The sequence below is a fragment of the Mirounga angustirostris genome, unplaced genomic scaffold, assembly GCF_029215605.1.
Source record: "Mirounga angustirostris isolate CCGP_5_RB_7025 unplaced genomic scaffold, mMirAng1.0.hap1 SCAF_8, whole genome shotgun sequence".
In the NCBI taxonomy this organism is placed as follows: Eukaryota; Metazoa; Chordata; class Mammalia; order Carnivora; family Phocidae; genus Mirounga; species Mirounga angustirostris.
In genome coordinates, this window is record NW_026991716.1 from 131008803 (window position 1) to 131031655 (window position 22853).

The following is a 22853-nucleotide window of genomic DNA, read 5'->3' on the forward strand; positions in this document are numbered from 1 at the left end:
TTTAAGATTTTATTTATTTATTTGACAGAGACAGCGAGAGCAGGAACACAAGCAGGGGGAGTGGGAGAGGGAGAAGCAGGCTTCCCGCTGAGCAGGGAGCCTGATGTGGGACTCGATCCCAGGACCCTGGGATATGACCTGAGCCGAAGGCAGCCGCTTAATGACTGAGCCACCCAGGCGCCGCCATTTTAATCATTTTTAATTCAGTGGTGGTAAGTACATTCACATTGTTGTGCAACTATCACCACTGTCCGTCTCCAGAACTTTTTCATCATCCCAAATGGAAACTGTGTACTCATTGCACAATAAATTCCCCATTTCTCCCTTCCTACAACTCCTGATAACTCCTATCCAGTTTTCTGTCTCTATCAGTTTGACTACTCTAGATATTTCATCTAGGTGGACTCATACAGTATTTGCCCTTTTGGGTCTGGCTTATTTCACTTAGAGTGTCTTCAAGGTTCATCTATGTTTTAGCATGTATCCCAATTTTATTTCTTTTGAAGGCTGCATAAAACTCCATTTTATGTATCTCCCATATTGTTTATCTATTTATCTGCCCATGGACATTTGGGTTGTTTCCAGCTGTTGGCTATTGTGAATAATGCTGCTATGAATATGGGTGTACCAATATCTGTTTGAGTCTGTGCCTTTGGTTCCTTTGGGCACATACCCAGAAGTGGAATTTCTGGATCATATGATGTCCAACTTCATTTTGACATGCCTCTCAAGCTTCGGTACTACATTTATAATAATAGTTTGTTGGGTAGTTGCTTGTTGGTGTGCTACTGAAATCTCAAATACAACATGTTTCAGGTTTTCCCACACCTCTTCTTCCCACCTTACTCTCAAATCAGATCCTTTTTTTGAATAATGATAAGAATAATTTTTGAGACATCCTGGCACAAGCCACCAGAATTTTTGACCTCCTTCTCATCCTGTTCCTCCTTCTCTAGCCCTAAGAATTTGGCAAAGCTAATTTAAGCCTTTTCACCTCTTCTCTCTGCCTTGTCTGCTCTACTAGTCAGAGATGATTAATGCACATTTTGGTGTATTTTTTCCTTGGCATTACCTTGAACATTTTTAATCCTTCATTTTCTAATGAAAATCATATATTTTGGACTCTCATTTCTACAACAAATTCTCTTAGGACCAAATTTTGCTCTTGTGGACCTGAGTTTTGGGGTCCTGGCTATGGCAGCCATTGCTTTGTTTGGGATCATCATCTTCTCAGTCATTACTTCCTTCATAGAACTCCAACCTGCCCCCTCAAAAGGCCTGGGCTCCAGATGGGATTGGGGTGGAGGCAACACAGAGCTTTAGCAACTCTATTTTGTTTAGGTAACAAATATGTGGTGTGCTCCACTGTGTGCCTGAGAATGTGCTGGGCACAGGATAAATGGTGATAAATGAGACGGATATAGTCCATCCCTTGTCAAGCCTATAGTCACCTGGAGATTGGGACAAGCAATTAAAATCCAATGTAGTGGGCGCCTGGGTGGCTCAGTTGGTTAAGCGACTGCTTTCGGCTCAGGTCATGATCCTGGAGTCCCGGGATTGAGTCCTGCATCGGGCTCCCTGCTCAGCGGGGAGTCTGCTTCTCCCTCTGATCCTCCCCCTCTCATGCTCTCTCTCTCTCATTCTCTCTCTCAAGTAAATAAATAAATAAATCTTAAAAAAAAAAAAAATCCAATGTAGTAAGCACCATGACAGGACAAAAGCTAGGCATCATCGAAGGGGCAGAAAGGAACCCCAGAGGAATAGATATCTCAACTGACATACCTGAAAGATTAATGGGAGTCAGTTGGGCTTAAGAGTAGGGGAAGTGTGTTCCCATAAGAAAGAACGGTGTGTGCCGTCCTGGGCGTGAGAAGGAGAAGGCTATGTTAGAACAGGACATGGTTAGAACTTAGAGAGTGGAAGAGATAAGGTCAGGAAAGGAGGTAGGAGCTGATCAGGAACAGCTTGATAAGCTGTTTTAAGGCATTTAGATTTTATCCTTAGAGCTTTGAGGAGCATCAGAATATCAAAGCAGGATAGTGGCATGGTGGTGTATGATTTTAGAAGAATCACCTGGAAACACAGTGGGGAATGGTTGACAGGGGAAGGCTGGAGGCAGGGTGGCTTAGTGGGCTGCTGAGATAATCTGGGCTGGAGATGGTATGAGTTATGGTAGGGATGGTGGGCCCAGGGAAAAATTGATTTTGCTTTGAAAACGAATTTAAAAATAATTGATTTGATCAGTGTGTGCATGTGTGTGAGGGTTCAAGTGAGGAAGAGGGTAGAGTCTTGCAATAACGCCAGGTCTCAGGCTTTGTGGTGTGGTTATAAAAAAGAAGAGACTGATGAGGAGAGATGGCCATCAGTTGTGTTTGGGACACGTCCATCTTGAATAGGCTATGAAAACCTGAAGTCTAAATGGACCGTGGGCAGGTAGGTATATGGGTGTGAAGTTCGGCAAAAGAGATTTGCTCTGAGATGACCTCCAGAATAGGCTGAGGGAAAAGTGTGGCACAAGGAAAGATACCCAATGTTAAGTTTTTCTCAGGGTACTGCTTGTTTTATTTTTTTTTTCAGCTTTATTGAAGCATAACTGACAAAATTATAAGATATTTAAAGTGTTCCTTGTGATGATTTGCTATACCTATATTTTGTGAAAGGGTTCCCTCCACTGATTTAACACATCCATTACCTCATGTGTTTACTTTTTTGTGGGGAGAACATTTAAGTTCTACTTTCTGAGCAGATTTCAGTGATACCAGTGTGATCAACTATAGTCACCATGTTATACATCAGGTCCTTAGACCTTATTAGTCTCAAGACTCCGCAGAAGTGACCCCATGCGTATGTGTCTGGCTTTATTTCACTTAACCTAATGCCCTCCAGATTTATCCATGTTGTCACAAATGATAGGATTTCTTTCTTTTTTAAGGCTGAATAATATTCCACAATATATTTATATAAATATATAAATACCACCTTTTCTTTCTTCATTTATCTGTCAATGGACACTTAGGTTGTTTCCATACCTTGGCGACGATGAATAACGCTGCTATGAACATGGTAGTACAGATATCTCTTTGCGTTAATGATTTTGTTTTCTTCGGGTGAATACCCAGGAGTGGAAACACTGGATCGTAGGGTAGCTCTATTTTTAATTTCTTGAGGAGCCGCCATACTGTTTTCCACAGCGGCCGCACCAGTTTGCATTCTCACCAAACAGTGCGCGAGGGCTTCCTTTTCTCTGAGTCCTCAGAGACCTGCTTGTTTCCCATTTGGTCTGTTTTATATTTCTTTTGAATCTCTGACTATGGGTCATTGCTTATTTTTGTAACCAGCAAGTGTCGTCTTTCTACGGGTTGGTAACAAGGCAAAAACAGCTGCTACTGACAGAGGGTAAAATAGGAAGAAAAGGAAAAACAAAAAGTCGAGAGAAGGAATCCCAGAGACCTGTGGAGAAAAGCTGTATGTGTGCCCTTCTGCTGGCCCAGGAGCTGTGTGGCTTGGCCTGCAGGTTCCTGCTCCTCATGCTTTCTGCTTAGGTTTCATCCATTTCCTCTTCTCTCCACTCCCAGTTATTCAGACCCATTAGTCTAAAGGCGTTATTTTTATTTTTTGCTGGGCAACAAAATAGTGATTCTTTCTCCAAGATGTCACCTGAGCCTCACATCTTGGCTTTGGCCTTTCACACTTCATCTGGGGGGCTGGTCTTGTCACACGTACGTGGAGTTCTTCAGTGTCTCCAGTGAAAACACTGTTTCATTCATACAGTCAGTGTAAGTTTTTTTTTTTTTTTTTAATTAGCTCTACTCCAATAGGATAGAGTTTTTGCAAGCATTGTTTTCACAAGAACAAATAATAAAGTTTCGAGTGAAGTTTCTTCTTAAAGAAACTAACTTTTTAATTGCTTCAATTGCTTTCATTACACACCTTTACTGGGGTGCCTGAGTGGCTCACTTGGTTAAGTATCTGACTCTTGATCTCAGCTCAGGTCTTGATCTCAGGGTCCTGAGTTCGAGCCCTGCCCAGTGTGGAGCCTATTTGAAAAAAGAAAAAATAACACACCTTTACAAAATTATTATACTCAAAGAATAAAAACCTACCTTGCTGTTTTCCTTCTTTGATGTCAGTTGAAGACTTATAAGTAGTTGTTAATGGTGTTTAGTTAAGGTACTAAACTTATAGTTCATATATCAGATATGTACCTGTTCATTTTTTCTTGTTGCCAATTTACCAATTCTAAATTTTAATGTAGTTAGAGCAGGAGAAAATCCACTTTTTCACCTAAGGCTTGTATTACAAACATGATTCCGCTGTGCATCTATTTTCTTTCTTGTTAAGGGATGAATTCAGTTGCACAAATCCAGTGTATTTTATCTGTTAAACGTGTTAGTTCAGGAATTTCACTTGGTTCTATAAAGATACACATCTATAATGATGGCCAATGCAAACATAAAACATTTCACCAATTGGCCTCTGATGCAATTCAGTTCTCCCGTCTTCTGGCTTGCAAAATAACTGGTTTTTGAGAGGAAAGGAAATCAAAATTAATTTTTGGTTCAGATGATTATTTCTTCTGAGACTTAATATAGACTCATTTTTTTAGAGTTAAAATAAATCAGCATGTACAGCATAAGCATCATAGGGGACAAAACACTGAAAGTTTCTTTGAGGTGTCACAAGACAGCAACTTTTGCTTAAAGTTAATGTCTGACCAGGTAAATTTTGTTTCTGGTTCTATGATTTCCTCATCTTGTCCCTGTTAATAAGGGCAGTTCTAAACATGAAAATTGTGCCTGGATATTTGAGGCAGTGTGTGGTCTCTTACTAAAGTGGTCAGTTTACAGTTTTGCTAGCTAGTTTGCTGGTTCCTATGATGCGAAAAAAGAATGCACATGTTAATTTCATCGGAAGCCTGTTTATATAGTACTTTTATAATGTATATCTAAAGATGGAGAAACAAGTTTTATGAGACCAACATTTCTTGTTAAGGCCCAACTCCACCCTATTCTAATTGAGATTGACCCTTAAATTGAATAAAGAACAAAGAGTTCTGTAGTGAAAACACTTCAGTACATGTTGCATCTTGCCCTTGGTGAATGGAAAATAGAGATACAGATGATCTGAATTAGAAGGTGCAATATTTCCTCTTTTTTTTTTTTTTTTTTTTTTTTTGAGTACGGGAAACATTTTAAAATAGTCCACATCATCTCCATGGTCTAAATTCAGGTATAAGAATTTAGACTTATATAAATGGACTTCTTCATAAAAACATGCCAATGTTTATTAATTTGTGGAGTTTAATATACTCCACATTAGAAACCAGACTTCTTTTGAGGGCTAAAGAAATGGAGGTGACCTCTAAATTTTAGAGCAGAAACTTCTTGTGGGCAATTGGCTGTATGTACTCAGAACTCAGAGAAGAGGGTTGGGCTGGGAGTACAAATCTGCAAGTCATCTGAGTTTATGACTGTGGAAGACGGAGCCATGGAATAAATTCTCTTGTGGGAAAATCTGGAGTCATAAGAAGGGTCTGACACTGAGCCCTGTGCCGCTCTAGCTTAATGTTGGATGGAGGGAATCTGCAAGTAACACTGGGAAGCCACAGCCTGAGGGGGAAGGAACACGGGGGGTGGGGGGGGAGTTCTGCATTATGGAAGCCAAGGGAAAAGCATGTTTCAAGAGGAAGGGAGGAATTGTCAGATGCTCTGATAGGTCAAATATGATGTGGACTGAAAATATCTGTTGAATTCAGCAATAGGAGTCATTTGATAGAAGGATTTAAGCAGCTTTTGTGGGGCAGCTAAGGTAGAAAACAGGCATGGGTTGAGCTATGCAGGGGAGGTGAGGAAAAAGCAGACCTCAAGTGTGTAGACCTTTCTGAGGAGTTGAACTGAGAAGAAGAGATGGGAGGTAAGATGAAAGTTTGAGAGTGATGTGAGGTCCCGGGAGTTGCACATGATGAACGTGAATGAGAAAGACCATTTGAGCAAGAGAGATGCAGTAAACAAGAGGTAAAAGAAAGAGGATCAATAATAAAGTAACAGTAGCAACAACAAATATTTATTGAATGCTCACCATATCCTGGGCACTGTGGTAAGCCCTTGACAGGTATTCTCACATTTACTTCTTAGAATAGTGCCACATAACAGGCGCCCTTATTTTCTCCAGGTTAGAGAGGGGTGAGACCTAGAGATGTTAACTACCCCACTCAGCATTCTCCAGCTAGTAAGTGAATAAGGACTGATCTTTGCTGCCATCCCAGCTCACAGCCCCCCACTTGAATTTAGGTGTTCCAGGCTGCATTTGAATACCTACCTAAAGATTTTCTAAATTCTATTTTAAGAAACTTTGAAAGTCTCTGAAAGTTCTAACAGTGTTACTCCGACAAGGATTTTTAGCTAGTGGTGTGGGTCAAAGAAAAAAAAAAGCCTTATTTGCTGAGAAAATGTGTGAATGTATATAAAGCCTTTTGCCCCCAAATATAAGCTGTGTGAGCTGAAGGTGATTTGCCCAAAGAACTCCTGAAGCAGTTGGCAGAGGCAAAAATCAAGTCTAGGAGAGATTTCTCTCCGCCCCGCCCCCCCCCGCCCCCCCGGCTCCCCCCCCGCCCCCCCGGCTCCCCCCCCGCCCCCCCGGCTCCCCCCCCGCCTCCCCGGCCCCCCTGCCCCCCGCCCCCCCCCCAACTTGGAGAAGGGCAGCAGAGGGATGGCATATGCAGAGCTAGCGGCACAGTCAGGCCAAGTAAGTGATAGGAAAACATCCCCCAGGCGGCTTCCCTGTAGATTCTGCCTGGCTACGTTTCCTGAAATAATATTAATTCTGTCCTCTTGCTTTTAATAGGACATAATGACTACATGTGTCCAGCTACCAACCAGTGCACGATTGACAAGAACAGGAGGAAAAGCTGTCAGGCCTGCCGGCTCCGCAAGTGCTACGAAGTAGGCATGATGAAAGGCGGTAGGTACCTGCCCCCCAGGGCGCCCCTGGCCCCCCAGTGCTGGCTACTTCGGTCCCAACAACCAGGGCAGTGCAGTGTTTTCCCTTCTAATTCGTTGTCGCCTATTCCTATTCCTATTTTTCTTTGCAACACAAGTATTTTTATAACACATTTTTAGTTTTAATAGGAAGTGCCTGGAAACGGAGATTCTAACATGCCATTTTGTGTCTTACATTTTAGATGTAAATACTTATATTTTAAATCAGAGGTTTGTGGGAGGTGGCGATGGAAGGAAAGGAAGACTGCTCAGTGAATTGTTCTGGAAATCTTTTTCAGTGACTGTTTATATTGCTAATGCTAGAAAACGATGTCTGAAGAGAAGCTTTCCCTAAATTGAGACTTGTAAATGTGAGAGCTAAATAGATAATTATAATCTACCAATCTCTGAACATCCGTCAGCGAATTTGAATTTCAGTCAAAAGGCAGCTTTTTCCAGTAGAAGTTGAGTCAACCAGCAGCTCCCGCAACCTCGGCATCTGGCATGGGGCTGGGGGCAGGGGAATGACTGTGGAGCGCTAACAAATCAGGAGGCACTCAGGTGTTGTGCCTGTGTGCCTCCATCTTTGTGGCTGCGTGTGTGCGTGAGTACGACCATGCGTGTGGTTTTCTGGCCCCTCGCGGGTCCAGTTTTCCAGTTTTCTGGTTCTGAGGGTATTACCTGCTCTATGGATGTGGTTGCCTGATTGTTCTTGTCTTCTTGGGGGATCTAGTCTTGAGGAACACAGCTGCCAGTCTTGGGTCACCTTCAAAATACTGGGAGAGAACAAATAGAAAATGTGTAGTTCAAGTCATGGTGCGTTCAGTGTTTTAGGAGGATACAAAGGGGATGGAGGGACCTAGGATTATGTTATGTTGTCTGCTGACTGTAATAGGGGAAGAGCTTTCTGAAGGAGACGGGGCTTGAACATGAGTTAAGGAGAAGGGAGTTAACAATGAAAAAGAATGGAGATAGTGCAGGTGGAGGGCAGCTAACTTTTAGCTTGTTAATACTTGGCTGAAACGGGCAGCGGAAGGAAGACCAAGAACCTGATTGGAAGGAAGCTTACAGTCAAAGATTCCTGAGTTCCGTGGTCACAGATAAGCCTGCCAGGTTGGGATTTTAAATACAGCATTTGGAATAAATTCTCTTGATGAACAGACGAAATATTGAATTTACGCATTGTGTGAGCTGTGACTGTATGTCTTGAAAAAGCAGCTTTAATCCAAAGGGTAATTAAGTCCAAGAATTTAACAGCCACATTCAGAAAATGACACTTGGAGTCATAAATGGATTAAATATTTAAGGAATTCATCTTTCTTTGTGCTGTTAGAGAATTAGTCAGGCTTAATTAAACTCACAAAAAGCTCCTTAAGGTAACTTGAAAAGTGACAGGAATATAACAGTGCATGTAAAAGGTTTAATTTGAACCAGTGGAGTCCAAAGTTTAATGTGCTTCTTTGATGACTGCAGGTAGATTAAGTCCAGCCTCTTATGTTCTGTCTGAAAGCTGAAATAATCAACTCGTGAATATGTCCAAAACATTTTTCCTTTGAGGGTACCCATATATTGACTGCACTTCATAAAAACAATTGTTTTTCCTAATTTATATCCAAATACAGTCTGGCTGCATAAACATAAATTATGCATACTCATTTTTAAGCTAACAAAAATTTTAATATGCAAAGCCATAATAAGAGTCTTCCCACTGTTTTCAAATACAACTCTAGATAATTCCACTACACCTAGGCAGTCCGCATGTACATGCATATACTTGTAAAAGCGTATTTATGACTAAAATATATATCTGTGTTAGTTTGCTGCTCTATCAGTCTGCTTGGCCTGCCATAACAAAGTCTACAGCCTGGGGGCCTTAAACAACAGAAATCAATTTTCTCACAGTTCTGGAGGCTCAAAGTGCAAGATGAAGGTGTTTGAAAATCCAGTTTCTGGTAAGACCTCTCTTTTCAGGCTTTTAGACAGCTGCCTTCTCACTGTGTCCTTTTCTCTGTGGACGCAGACATAGAGGGAACATTCTCTGGTTGTGTCTCTCTTCTTATAAGGGTGCTGGTCCTATTGGATTAGGATCCAACCTTTATGACCTCGTTTAACCTTTAATACTTCCATGAAGGCCCTATCTTCAAATACAGTCACATTGCAGGTTATGGGCCTTCAACATAGGAAGTTTGGTGGGAAATAATTTAGCCTATAACAGCTGCTGTATCAAAATACTATAGACTGGGGGGCTTAAACCACAGAAATTTCCTCACAGTTCCGGAGACTGGGAAGTCCAAGGTCAGGGTGTCATCAGGTTTGGTCTCATCTGAGGTTTTTCTCCTTGGCGTACAGATGGTCACCTTCTCACTCTGTCCTCACATGGCCTTTTTTTCTGTACTCATACATCCTTGGTGTTTTTTCTATTTCTTATGAGGACACAAGTCCTGTTGGATTAGGGCCCCACCTGTATGACCTCATTTGATCCTTATTTGATCTTTACTATCTCTTTGAAGACCCTGTGTCCAAACGAAGTCACATTCTAAGGTACTGGGGTTATGGCTTCAACACAAATTTTGGGGGGCAAAATTCAGGACGTACCAATATCTTATAGAGATTTCTCAGTGGTTATTCAGTATCTGTCTACATATAATAAAAGCATGTGTCTTTCTGGCAGTTTACATATGTGTATAAGTTTTATGTCAAGCTTTAAAGTTGTAAAATTATAGGCTGTGCAAACATCTTGTTTTAATTACATGTATAAAGCAGCTGCCATTAAAGCAATGTGATTTATTGTGTTTTCTACAACATGGAATACCACATGATACCTTATATAACAACTCCCCAAATCCCACTGAATAAAGACTTAATTTACAATTGGAAGTACGAATAGAACTATAAAATTTGATACTACTTTGTAAAAACAGCTGTGACTAAATAAATCTTTATAACATTTTCTACTGGTTTCATAAGAATCCAGTTTCTTAACCAGGCTTGACAGCAATTAGAATATCGAATCTCTACCTATGACGTAAAATGGTTAGTTTCAGATAAAAGAGAGAGAACCATATACTTACCCCCTATTTTTATAGGAAGGCTGAATAAATTTACTGAAATGTTCTAAAGATCTGAAAGCCTACATGATTTATCTACATGAAGATGTTATTTGAATCTGTTTCAATGCCTATATTATCCTGAAAATCCAATATCATTATTAGATTTGGTTCTGAGCCATGGTAGTTCCATAAGATACAGGATTTTAGAGAATGCATTTCCTCATCCTAGTGCATGTGCAGGTCTCTCTGCCTCAGCTGCATTTTCCTCCCCATCCCTTAAATGGTCCCTCCCCTTCAACCTTAGAAGGCAGATTCAATGTCTTTTCTTCAGGGAAGCTACAGCTCTTCTCAAGTTACCATAATTATTATTGTTAGATATTCAACAACTGTCCATAAACTCCATGATGGCAGGGACTCTCTCTGTCCTGTTTACTGAGCTAGCACTAAGTCATAAAGTAAGTGTTCAAGACATTTTGTTTTTTTTTTGTTGCATGAATTGATGACTTAATTCACTTAAATAGTTATTGGTTTAGAGTCTCTTATATGTGAGCTATTATGAAGCAACATGAATAAGACCCAGTCCCTTCCATCACTGTCCTCATAGTACAAAGAGGACATTTGCATATGAAGTGGCAAAAAAGTCCAGAAGACAAGTTGAGGGTAGGTTGGAAGATGAAGATGATAATGAAAGACCAGTGGCCAATGAAGTTCAGAGCTTTAGCCAACCACTCCGGGGTTAGTCCAACCCAGGATATTACTCAGACTATCTGATTTCCAAGGTGTATATATATATTTTTAAGATTTGTTTATTTATTTATTTTAAAGGGGGGGGAGGAGCAGATGGAGAGGAAGAGAAATCCTCATCAGACTCCCTGCTGAGCACAGAACCTGACATGGGGCTTGATCCCAGGACACTGAGATCGTGACTTGTGCCAAAATCAAAGAGTCGGATGCCACCCAGGTGCCCCCAGGTGTATATTGTTATCAAAGAATCTGCTATTCTAGTTTGGTTTGGTGGAAAGTGGAAAGACTTCAGAGATGGAATTCCTGGTCCAAATACTGTTCCTCCTCAGACTTGCTGAGCAATCCTGTTATAGTCACCTTTATGGGCTTCATTTTCCTCAGATGTAAAATAAAAATTCTACTTAACAAGTTTGTTACAAAAATTGCAATTCATAACATATAAAAGTACTTTATAAATTTAAAGTACCACCCAGGTGTTAGCTATTATGTCTTTTCTTTTCTCTCTCTCTTTTTTTTTTATGTTGGAAGAAAGAGAGTGGTAATTTCATCACTTGTACTGGGTATAAATATCTAATTCCTTTGTGGGGAATAAAAGCCTGGCTCAGACACATCTGCTTTTTTGTTTTTTTCTTTTTGGTGTCATATACTGGATATGGCTTCATGATGAGTGAAATTTATTGTGCTTTTCATTTTATGATGTCAGATTTATACAAACTTGTTAAAATTCTTTCCTCATAATAGACTCAGAAGTGTGTTGGTGGCAAGGTTTTCGTTTTTCACGTGAGGAAACTGGCATACAGAAATTAATTGATGCAGGAAATTAATTGATAGACATGCACACTGCCCATCGTGGTTATGCTTTCTTATAATGCATTAAGAAATTTGAAGAGGAGTAGGAGATACAGGCTTTCAGTTATGGAATGAATAAGTCACAGAATAAAAGGCACAGCATAAGGAATAGAGTCAGTGATATGTTAATGCCAATGTATGGTGACAGATGGTAGGTATACTTGTGGTGAATGTAGCATAATCTATAAATTTGACAAATCATTATGCTGTACACCTGAAACTAATGTAACATTGTGTGCCAATTATACTCAAAAAAAAGATGAAATTTGAAAGAAAGAAATATTGGCTAGTTTTTATTTTGATAACAATGCTACAATTTAATTTTGAGAAATACTCCAAAACAATAAATAAATTAATGTTACAATTTTAAAGTGAAAAGATAAGACATTAATAATATAGATGGGGAGATGTATGTTATGGGTCTAGAATAACTCAGAAACCCAATGAAGAATCGGAAAGTAAAATATTTCCTTATTGCCTAAGTTGAATATTTATCATTATGAGTGAGTATAATTCACTGTACTGAAGGGATAACTCCCAATCCAGAAAATTAGTTTTCCCTTAATCCTACATTGGCTATCAGTTACCAAATGTAATCAACTGATTATTTTCTTTTTTTTTTCATGGTAACAATTTTTTATTTAGAATTTATCTACTATTTCCAGAAAAGGATTTAAAATAGCTAAGTAACTATTATTATTTTTTTATTATGTTATGTTAATCACCATACATTACATCATTAGTTTTTGATGTAGCATTCCATGATTCATTATTTGCGTATAACACCCAGTGCTCCGTGCAGAACGTGCCCTCTTTAATACCCATCACCAGGCTAACCCATCCCCCCACCCCTCTCCCCTCTAGAACCCTCATTTGTTTCTCACAGTCCATAGTCTCTCATGGTTCGTCTCCCCCTCCGATTTCCCCCCCTTCATTCTTCCCCTCCTGCTATCTTCTTCTTCTTCTTTTTTTTTAAACATATAATGTATTATTTGTTTCAGAGATACAGGTCTGTGATTCAACAGTCTTACACAATTCACAGCGCTCACCATAGCAAAGATTTTATTTAATTATTTATTTATGAGAGAGAGAGAGACAGAGAGAGAGAGAGCATGCGTGGGTGAGCGCACCAGTGGGAGCCTGGAGAGGGGCAGAGATGGAGGGAGAGGGACAAGCAGACTGCTCAGAGTGCAGAGCCCACTGCAGGCTCCATCCCATGACCCTGAGATCGACCCTGAGATCCTAACCTGAGCGGAAACCAGGAGTAGGACCCTTAACCTGCTGAGCCACCCAGGCGCCCCAGTAATCAACTGATTATTAATATTAATGATGGTAGAACCAAATCAGTGAATTGAGAATGTAAATGTGAGGTTCTTTCTTGGGATTGTCCAGTAATTCATGTGAGAATTGTAACTGCATGTGAATCTAAGCTTTTTCAGAAGGTGGGGTTAGGGGTTCATGTTTAGGATTTGATTTCAGAAAAATGGTAAAAGAAAAGCTAGTTGCTCTTGAGCAAAAAGGTTCTGGGTGTTCTAAGCAGCAACCCATGTATTTATGCTATTAGAATATCATTTTACTAATTCATATTATGGATATTTAATTTATTAAAAATTTCCCCCATATGATCAATTTTCGTTTGCAGACAAAGAAATATACGGAATCCAGTCCTTGAATCATATATAGGACCTTACCGATTAATGAATCCAGTGCTTTACAACATTTAAGTCCATCATATGGTTCTACCAGCAGTAGCAGATTCTCTTTTTTTTTTTTTTTTTAAAGATTTTATTTATTTATTTGACAGAGAGAGAGAGAGAGGGAACACAAGCAGGGGGAACAGCAGAGGGAGAGGGAGAAGCAGGCTTCCCGCAGAGCAAGGAGCCTGATGCGGGGCTCGATCCCAGGACCCCGGGATCATGACCTGAGCCGAAGGCAGACGCTTAACCGACTGAGCCACCCAGGTGCCCCAGCAGATTCTCTTATCTATAAGACAGATGAAAGCTGATTCGGCATAACCTCTCTTCACTCAATTCGGTGTTCCTGAGACACCTTCTAGGAACCCCAGGGCTCTAAGGGACACAGTTTGCAAACTACTGATCTAATCGAATTCCTTCATCTTCTAGATAAGAAAACTGAGGCTAGAAAGATTATGTGACTTGATCAACGTCTCAGAACTACTTAGCAGAAGAATTGAGCCTAGAGTCCTAGATTCTAGACTCAGAGTTCTTTCTTTTTCCAGCATACCTCCTTACTGAAGTACTCCATGCTACCACTCACATTTAACATGAAAAATAATTGACGAAAAATATGGGTGGCATATAACTAAGTTAACGCACACAAACACATACACATACTCCAGAGAGAAGAAATCCAGAGTAAAAGAAACCACCTTTATTCTATTCTTCCAGATGACATGGTAATACTACGGCTTCGGTGATACGTTGACCTTGGGGAGCTAAGGGACTTAGGCTTACCAGGCTCATGGCTAACCTGTGACTGGCTCTCTATTTCTGCTTTAGCAGTGGTGGCAGCAATTGCAACAGTAGGGGATATGGAATGTGTCAGGACTGACTCTGAATTTAAAGAAAAAAGGAGGTAGGTAATGACAACATTGGGGTCCATTAATTTAGCATGAATGAGAACAGTGAGATGACTAATCAGTCATTCTATCCAAACATTGGTAAAAAATGAAAGAGCTGTCCTGATACATCATGCCCTCAGCTGCCTAGTGGGGGTAGAAGCAGATCAGCCTCTGGGACTGTTAGTTCAGCTGCATGAAGCATGATGGCGGGTAGCCCCATGCTTCCATCCTGGTAAGAACCATGCTACTTTCAGACCTCTTGACATAGACGGAATAACTTTTTTTTACAGATTTGGCAGAGTATGATGGGGTCAGCTCAGTTTGAAGATTGATATCAAAACTACTTTTGTCAGGGTTACCAGTGACCTTCATGTTGCTAAATCCAACAATCAGTTCTCCGTACTTATCTTGACCAATTAGCAGCCTTTGACACAGTAGTTCATTTTCTCCTCCTTAATCTACTTTCTTTATTTGGCTTCCAGGACGATATACTCTTTTAGTTTTCTTTGAACCGTACTGGTCACTCCTTTTAGGTCTTCTTTGTGTGTTTCTCATCATCTTTACTGACCTCTAAATTTTGGAGTTGCCCAGGGTTTAGTCTAGGGAGCTCTTCTGTTTTCTGTCTGTACTCCTTGTTGGTACCTCTAGCCCAAGGGCTTTAAATACCAATTAGATGCTTAGATCAGTGACCACATATAATAGGCAGTCAATAAATAGTTGTACCATGCATGAATTACTAGAATGAATGAGTTTGGAAAGTACATCATTATAGCTGTAGAGCTATGTATAGATTGAGAAGAAATTGAGTTTTTTGTTTGTTTTTAATTAAGGGAGACTATCTGCTTGGAACTTAAAACCTGCAGTATAGTAGTTAGCTTTTACTTATAGTAGTTAGCAGAACCTCATCAATGGCAAACAACAGTAAGCATCTATTACATATCAGGGAGATCACCTAGGAGACTGCTGAGATTAGCTGGGTTCACTCATATGTCTGGAAATCAGCTGGCTCTTTTGGCTCGTGCAGCTGGGATGAAATCAGTTTTGTTTCACATGTTTCTCATCCTCCAGGTTTATGTAGGCATATCCTCATGGTGACAGCAAAGGCACAGAGGAGAACAAGCCCCAAATCACAAGCCCACTTCAAGCCTGTGCTTGCATTATCTGATGATATCCAATGGGCCCAAACAAGTCAAATAGCTGAGTACTTAGTCTTCGTAAGGGGTGGGGGGTGGGGGGTGATGTCTTCAGAGTTACATGCAAAGGTTGAAAAACTGGGGCCATTTTTGTAATTTATCACAGTCAGAAGATGAGCTTTTCAGATTTTGGACTGAAAAATAATTATAGAGTCATAGAATCTCAGATGTGGAGGGGACCGATGAGTTTATTTACTCTTCCTCTCTCAATGTAGGAATCCTGTATGTAGCATTCCTGATATCTTGTGTTGGAGAGCTGAAAACAGATGTGCATTTTATTTTCATGCCTCTCTTAGATATATGATGAAGGGACACAGTGAGTTAGAAAAACCCAGAAATAGATGTGAGCCAGTATTCCTAGAAAGATATGGGCTAGTTTAAGATATGCTAGATTTCACTAATTTATTCAGATGTGGGTTTAGTGTATACCTGTGTATGTTACAATTGCTAATGAATGCAAATTAAAAAGGAATTAAATATAAGGCTGTTTAATATTTCAGTAGAAGTTTCCTGCATATATAAAATTAACCACAGCACATTGACAACCATACTGAAAGAATTTTAATACTGAAAGAATTTGATTGCTTTTTTAGAGGTCAGTTTAGTTCTTAAAGGATGGAAAAAGGGATCTTCATTTACTTTTCTAAGAATGACCTGGCAAGTTAGAAGGAATGCTGACAGTTTTTTAAGGCCAGGCAAAAATTTCAGGATGGATCTGTCTTGCTCCTGCGGTTTGCTTTTGCAAAAGTAAATTGGCCTTGAAATGATGTAAAGATCCTTTCTGTGGCTAGAACTTACAAAATGTAGAATTTTGGGGACAGTAATTGTATGAATGAATTGCTGCTTTTAAACTCTGTAAACCTAAGACCACATGAATTTTCATGTGTTTACTTTGAGTTTCAGTGATTGTGATGAGGATAATGAAGGGTGTTTAGAGCTGCAAAGAACTTAAAGATCACGTAGCCCACCTCTTTGTTTTTCAGCTTATTGTTCTCCTCCGAGTCACTCAGCTAGTTAACTGCTCAGACAAGAGGTCAAGACTCTTTGGACCCCTCCTTCAGTATTCTTTCCATTGTACTGCACTGCCTTGCTGACCTTAGTGATTTAGATCATCATGAACGACAGACACATGCATAAGTACGATATTAATATCACATAGACCGCAACTATGGACACAAAATACTACTCTTCTTCCACAAGAACATTAATCAGTGAATGTATATTGCACAGCTAACGTACCAAAATAAATTTATATGGTGATGGTTTTTTTTAAAGAGTTACTTAATATTTAATTACTTAATATTGCTTAATATTTAATATAATTTAAAATGGACATTTACTCCTTCAGGCCACAGGTTTTCACTGTTTTTCAGTAACAATTTCAATATTTGTTGTAAAGCCTCTTTGTTTTCTTTTTTAAATGTTTAGACTATTCTGGTATAAAAAAAGGCAGCTCTGCTAGGTAGAAGGAGGCCTGGCTTAGGATCGAGTGTATGAACTGGCTCTTCTGAGGACTCTTGGACAGATCACCTCATTTTTCTGAACTCCGTTTTCAGTTCTGAAAAATATGGGCTTAGGGCTCAGTGATCTCTAAAGTATCTTTCAAATCTTAAATTTTATGTTGCATGATCTAAGTTCAGTTTAGTAGTGGAAAGTTCAGAATATAAAGCTGAAGGTAAGTGTATCTACCTTTCTGGATATGAGGAACAACTTCGGTGGCCATCATATTCATATTTCATGATGAATTTGCAAAGCAACTAGCAACTGTTGGCATGGACAAAGCTATTCTCTTCGGTAATGAGCATGGAAAGAGAATCTCTTCTGAGTGGGGGGGGGGGGGTGTCACGGAAATGAGTGTGATGCTACCATCATGGTGGCCGAGCTGTAAAAAAGGTGCTATAACATCATTTATATCATCACGATTATTCAGCCACATAATGAAAGAATTCAAGAACACAGTTTGTTGAGAGAGGACTTTATTAAAACTAAACTCTTTCTGTTACTAGAGATGTAATGGTTATACCTAAGACTTGAGTCCCAAGAACTGGTGAAAGTTTCTAGTTTTTGCCTTGTGGAACAGACAAAGGAGGAAGCTAGATAGTAACTTTTGTGAAGTTCCTGATTAAGTATCACACGAGCTTGTCTGGTGATGTTTGCTAGCAAACATATCCAGGAAGTGGAAGCCATAACACACCCGCACTCAGACTTCTGGGAAATATATGCCAGCCCTAAGAGAGATCCTAAGGTGAAGTGTACAGTCATGTGTAAAGAAATGTCTGGTTACACCTTGAGGCAACATGTGGTTTAGTTTAAACTTGACTGAGCAAATAAAAGTTAGTGAGAGGCACACAGAATTATACTTAGGTGTTTATGTCTTTAGAAGCTTACTTTAAAAGACTGGCTATTATTGCATTTATTTTGTAATAACTTTTTGGCAGTTTTATTTAGCAAATTTTACACATAACAAATGCCAGGCCAAGTCCAAACTCCTTAGCCTAAATCATTTCCAGATAACCTTACTGAGCATTTACTATGCGAAGGTCTTGGAGGCATAAGGGTAGAAGGTGGTTACTGATCACAGAGTCCAGGCAAACTAATGGTGGAAGGAAACCTTTCCCATAAAAAGGTGGTGAAACACCTTCATTCCCTCAAGAGACCTGGGATTGGAGTTGGCCTCAAAATTCCTGCCTTCCTCCACCCACCATTTCTGATCCTAGTGATATTAGTGCTCTCAGGGGTCAAGCAAGCTCAAGTGTGATGGCTGGCCCATTGTACTTACTTTCAACTTCTGGCTCATGTTCTTGGGGATCTGTCTTATTGCCAAGTTAAGTCCTGCCCATCCTTGATTTATTTATTTTTCTTTGTGGGTTCTAGTCTCATAGAAAACATACTTGTGTAAAAATACCAACTACCCCATCAGGCTATTCTGGGAATCAAATGGATGAATTATATATTTTGGCAATTATGAATTGGCATACAAATGTTGGGTATCATTATTCATATATGGTGTAGCATTTTGGCCTTTTGCTTTTGGAATCAGACCACCTGGATTCAGATTTTAGCTCTGTCTAGAGATGTGTAACCTTGAATAAGATACTTAACCTCTCCAAACCCCAGTTCCTTCATTTGTCAAATGAGGAATAATAATAATAATGGTAATGATAATAATAATCATAGTTCCTACCTAATAAGGTGGTGCAGGAATTAAGGTATAACTTGTAGTATTGTATTTGGCTTTTAGTGAGCCCTCCATAAAGTTGGTTGCAATAGGTAATAAAGAGCACACACAATTTTTGCCTTTTGTACTTAATCTAATCTCCAAATAAAATGCTATTCCACTATACTGTCATCATCATCACAATTAATCAAGAATTATTAAGTAATTAGTTATTACGTATTTAGTGCGATGTAGATAATGTGTGATGTGTAAGCTGTGGTGTCTAGTCCCAAGGAACCTGCAATTTCACCTCCTGCCTGCCCTGGCATTCAGATTTCTCTACCCGTTGAATCACAGCTGTTTTTTCATGCTGCTTTGCTACTTTCCTAAGAAACTTTTGGCCGCGGCAACCAGGTCTGCCCATTGACCATAAAACATACCTTGTCCCTTTATGCCTCCTTTCAATCTGAAGTTAGTTATAAATACTTTATTAGTTAGTAATAAATTTTCCTGTTTACTAAAGCTCCTCTCTGTAACTCATTTAGGACTCCCTGGAAATCATCACCTTTTTCCTCTGAGTACCTCAGAATATTCTTTCTCCGTGTGAATCAGAAGGTCATGTGAGCTGCTGGTAGGGCCTCTGTGTTAATCCAGGTACCGAGCTTTTCGAATCCCTCCAGCTTGAGGACAAGTTAGACGCATTGGTGTCAAGTCAGTTCCGGTTGCCAGAGAGCAGTTTCCACCATCTTGGCTCTGACTTCTGCTTGACCTCTGCCGCTTTGATTTTAACATACACCTCAACATCTGTCCTCTGCCTCACCTCCATTTCTAATCTTTGACACAATCCCCTCTACACAGAAGCCTGGATTTTTGACTTCTAGGTTATTTATCTGACTGCTTATTCTCTCTTCGATAGAGTCCATCGTGTACAGACTCTGCTGTCACTTAACCAATAGAAATGCCAACTGTTGAGCTCTGTCCTCAACACTGTCCCCACGTCTCATCCCCAGGCTGGCCTCTTGAGTGCCAGTTATTTCCTGGACTTCTGTGTTGTTCCACCAGCACCCAGCCAACTGCCTGGGACTGCATGGATAATATCTTTATTTATTGAACACTGAGTTGAATGGGGTATAAGATTCACCTTCTGTGTGCCAGATGGTTGAGCCAAGCTAACAAGTTAGTATATTGTGTTTTAAAAATATGTCTATCTCCTATCTTTCCAATTAGATTTTTAATTTCTGTAGGGATGGTCCCATGCTTGTTTTAGTCACAGCATAGTGATATTTTTGTATATATCTGTTATTGATGGTGAGATGAATGAAAACAGAAAAAGGAGAAGCGGTGGTTTATTTATTTATTTTCTAGAGAGGGAGAGAGCGAGAGGAGGCTGGGAAGGGGCATAGGGAGAGGAGAGAGAGAAAATCTTAAACAGGCTCCACACCCAGTGCAGAGCCCTGACGCAGGGCTCTATCCCACGACCCTGAGATCATGACATGAGCTGAAACCAAGAGTCAGATGCTTAACCAATTGAGTCACACAGGTGCCTCAAGAGGTGGTTTATCTTAATGTTTAGTTAAACAATTCCCTTGGCATTAGTCTACTATTCAGATCATAGAGGCATGACTGAAGTAATACCACTACTATAATTAATCTCACGCTCTTTCTCCCCGCTTTTTGCATATGCATGGACTTATGGAAAATTTATAATGCGTTTTTAAACGTGAAAAGTACCAACATTAAGTACTACGACTATCATAACAAATAAATAAAACTATACATTTAGTAAAAAAAAAGCTCATTTTAAGGGAGTAAAAAATTCCATTTCCAAAATTATTAAGTTAAAAATAAAATTTCCATATTATTGAGTTATTTTAATAATATTCAGTATCACAGGTAAGGTGAACTGTTTTGTTGGTAGGTATTTGTTTTGAGAAGTTCTAGGTAGAGCATCTTTATTGTTGAATGTCAATTTCTATTTTTTTCCCTTTAGCTTAATTTTTATGTTTATTATATTGTTTTGTGAAGGATTCAAAAATATGCCTTTCATACTATATAATGGGGATTTCCTATAAAGTATTAGATGTAGTGAGGCAGTTCCTATCACGAATTTTCCAGACATTCTTTCTTGCAAGCAGATATTAGCTCTATTTGTTTTAATGTATTCACGCACATTCTGATTCTCTCCCTCTCTCAATATGGTTTTAATTCATTACATGAAAAAAATTTTTAAATAGTTTTAAGAATTTTTAATAATAACTGATTTTGGAATAACTATGTTTGCTCCAGTGCTTCAGTCCACCATCTACTCAGTTGAGTCCTTCCCCAAATTAAATGTTGTACATATGGAATTGATTCTCTTCACATGGATGTATTGTTTACCCCCAAGGAGATGCAGCTTTCTGGCTGGTAGTAGTAGTAATGGATCAGAATAGTGCCCATCCATATCTGTCATATATTCATGAGGAATCATCTGATAGAAGGACAAATAACAAAACTAGACAAAACAGACAGCAGAACAAACCCTAGCAAGATAAATGTAAAAAATCCTGAGAATATTTAAAAAATAAAATACTCCAACAAAGCATTCAGGTCCAATGCAAGAGTACTGAAACAGAAAAAAACAGAGCCAGCTGTGGGAAAGCCAGCCAGGGCACAGCCGTGGGACAGCATCTGGAGGGGCTGTGGATGAATTGGTGTTACTTTAAAAAGACAGAAAGGAAAAAGAGAGGTAAGGACTGACAAGGGAGGTGGTAGAATACTGAGGTTTGATGCTCCGAATGTGCTCAGTATGCCTGAAGCAGTAAGAACAGAGGAGGAGATGAAATGCAAGTGAGGTGCACATCACTTAGTCACGCAAAAAGCTGATGATGATTCAAGTAGAGCAGGTGGACCTCACAGTAGGGAAAAAATAGGTTTGAACTCCAACTAATCAGGTGATAATAGGAAAATAAACAGAGGCATATCAAATAAAGGCAATATTCCTGTAGTTAAGTACCTAGATTTGCGGCACAATCCTCAAAAAACAGACTAGACTAGTAGAACCTGCTTTTCCATTAAAAAAAAAAGAGACAGAAACTTTTGTGTTAAAAGCAACATGTTAAACTGTCCCAAGAGCTTACTTCTCCATATTTGGGGCATCTAAGGATTTGGGGAAAAAATACAGAAATTAAGAAAGATTCCTGAGCATCACGAGCATAGCCTATAGGCAGGCTAACTTTTCTATTTGAAAGCAGAAAGATATTAGCTCAAGATTTATACTGTAAAAATTAATGACTTCCAACTTTTAGTGAAAATCTAAATCAGGCTTCGCTATTAGATCCCACACCCACATCTGAAAAGATGAGAAGACGATGGAAGACAGATGTGAGACATTAAAGGGTGATGGATTAACATATTAACAAAAGGTTGATGTTAGAAGGTAGAATAAATGATTATTAGATACCATCTAAAAATTATAAGAGCTTGAGAACTATGAGATATTTTAAAAACTTTTTCCACAGGTGGCAAAACAGGTAGAGAAGGACAAGCCCAAACAATGAACTCAGTGACAGAGTTTTCTTAGTCAAGTAAGGAAATTAGAGGCACATTTTTTTTTTTAACAGATGACTGTTTTTAAGAAACTGTATTAGTTAAGATTAATTTTGATTTAGGAAAGAAACTGTTTAAAATCTTGAGAGGGAAATAAAAATACATAACTGTCATTAAAAATCAATAGAAAGTTAATTTTATCTAGCACTCATAAAACATTTTTAAAATTAAATGAAACTGGGCGCCTGGGTGGCTCAGTTGGTTAAGCGACTGCCTTCGGCTCAGGTCATGATCCTGGAGTCCCGGGATCGAGTCCCGCATCGGGCTCCCTGCTCGGCAGGGAGTCTGCTTCTCCCTCTGACCCTCCCCCCTCTCATGCTCTCTCTATCTCATTCTTTCTCTCAAATAAATAAATAAAATCTTAAAAAAAAATAAAATTGAATGAAACTGGACTAGACAGTGCTTAAAAAATAACAAGCCAGATTAAAAAAAAAAAAAGATCCCCTAAAGAGACATCTTATCACAGCTCTGAATTTTTATGTCCAAATACTATAGCAACATGACACCAGCAAAAAAAATGTACAAGCAACTTCGGGTTGTCTTTTCTTATTGACTTTTCAGAGCTCTTTGTATATTCTGAATTCTAATTTTTTATTTATTTTGTGTATTGCAAATGTGTTAATATAGTATGTAGCTTGTCTTTGTTGTGTTTATGGTGTCATCTATTTCATAGAAAACTTTAATTTTTAAAGTATGAAATTTATCATACTTTTT

General features: G+C 39.2%; 1 protein-coding gene across 6 annotated transcripts in view; it reads left to right on the forward strand.

Moving 5' to 3' along the window:
- The window catches only part of ESR1 (estrogen receptor 1), a 381963-nt gene that overhangs the window by 162170 nt on the left and 196940 nt on the right, over window positions 1-22853 (forward strand). For all 6 annotated transcript variants that reach the window (XM_045865762.3, XM_045865760.3, XM_064598228.1 and 3 more), the window contains exon 4: window positions 6844-6960. In XM_045865762.3, coding sequence (XP_045721718.1) covers window positions 6844-6960 — 117 coding nt within the window. The remainder of the gene's footprint in view (window positions 1-6843; window positions 6961-22853) is intronic.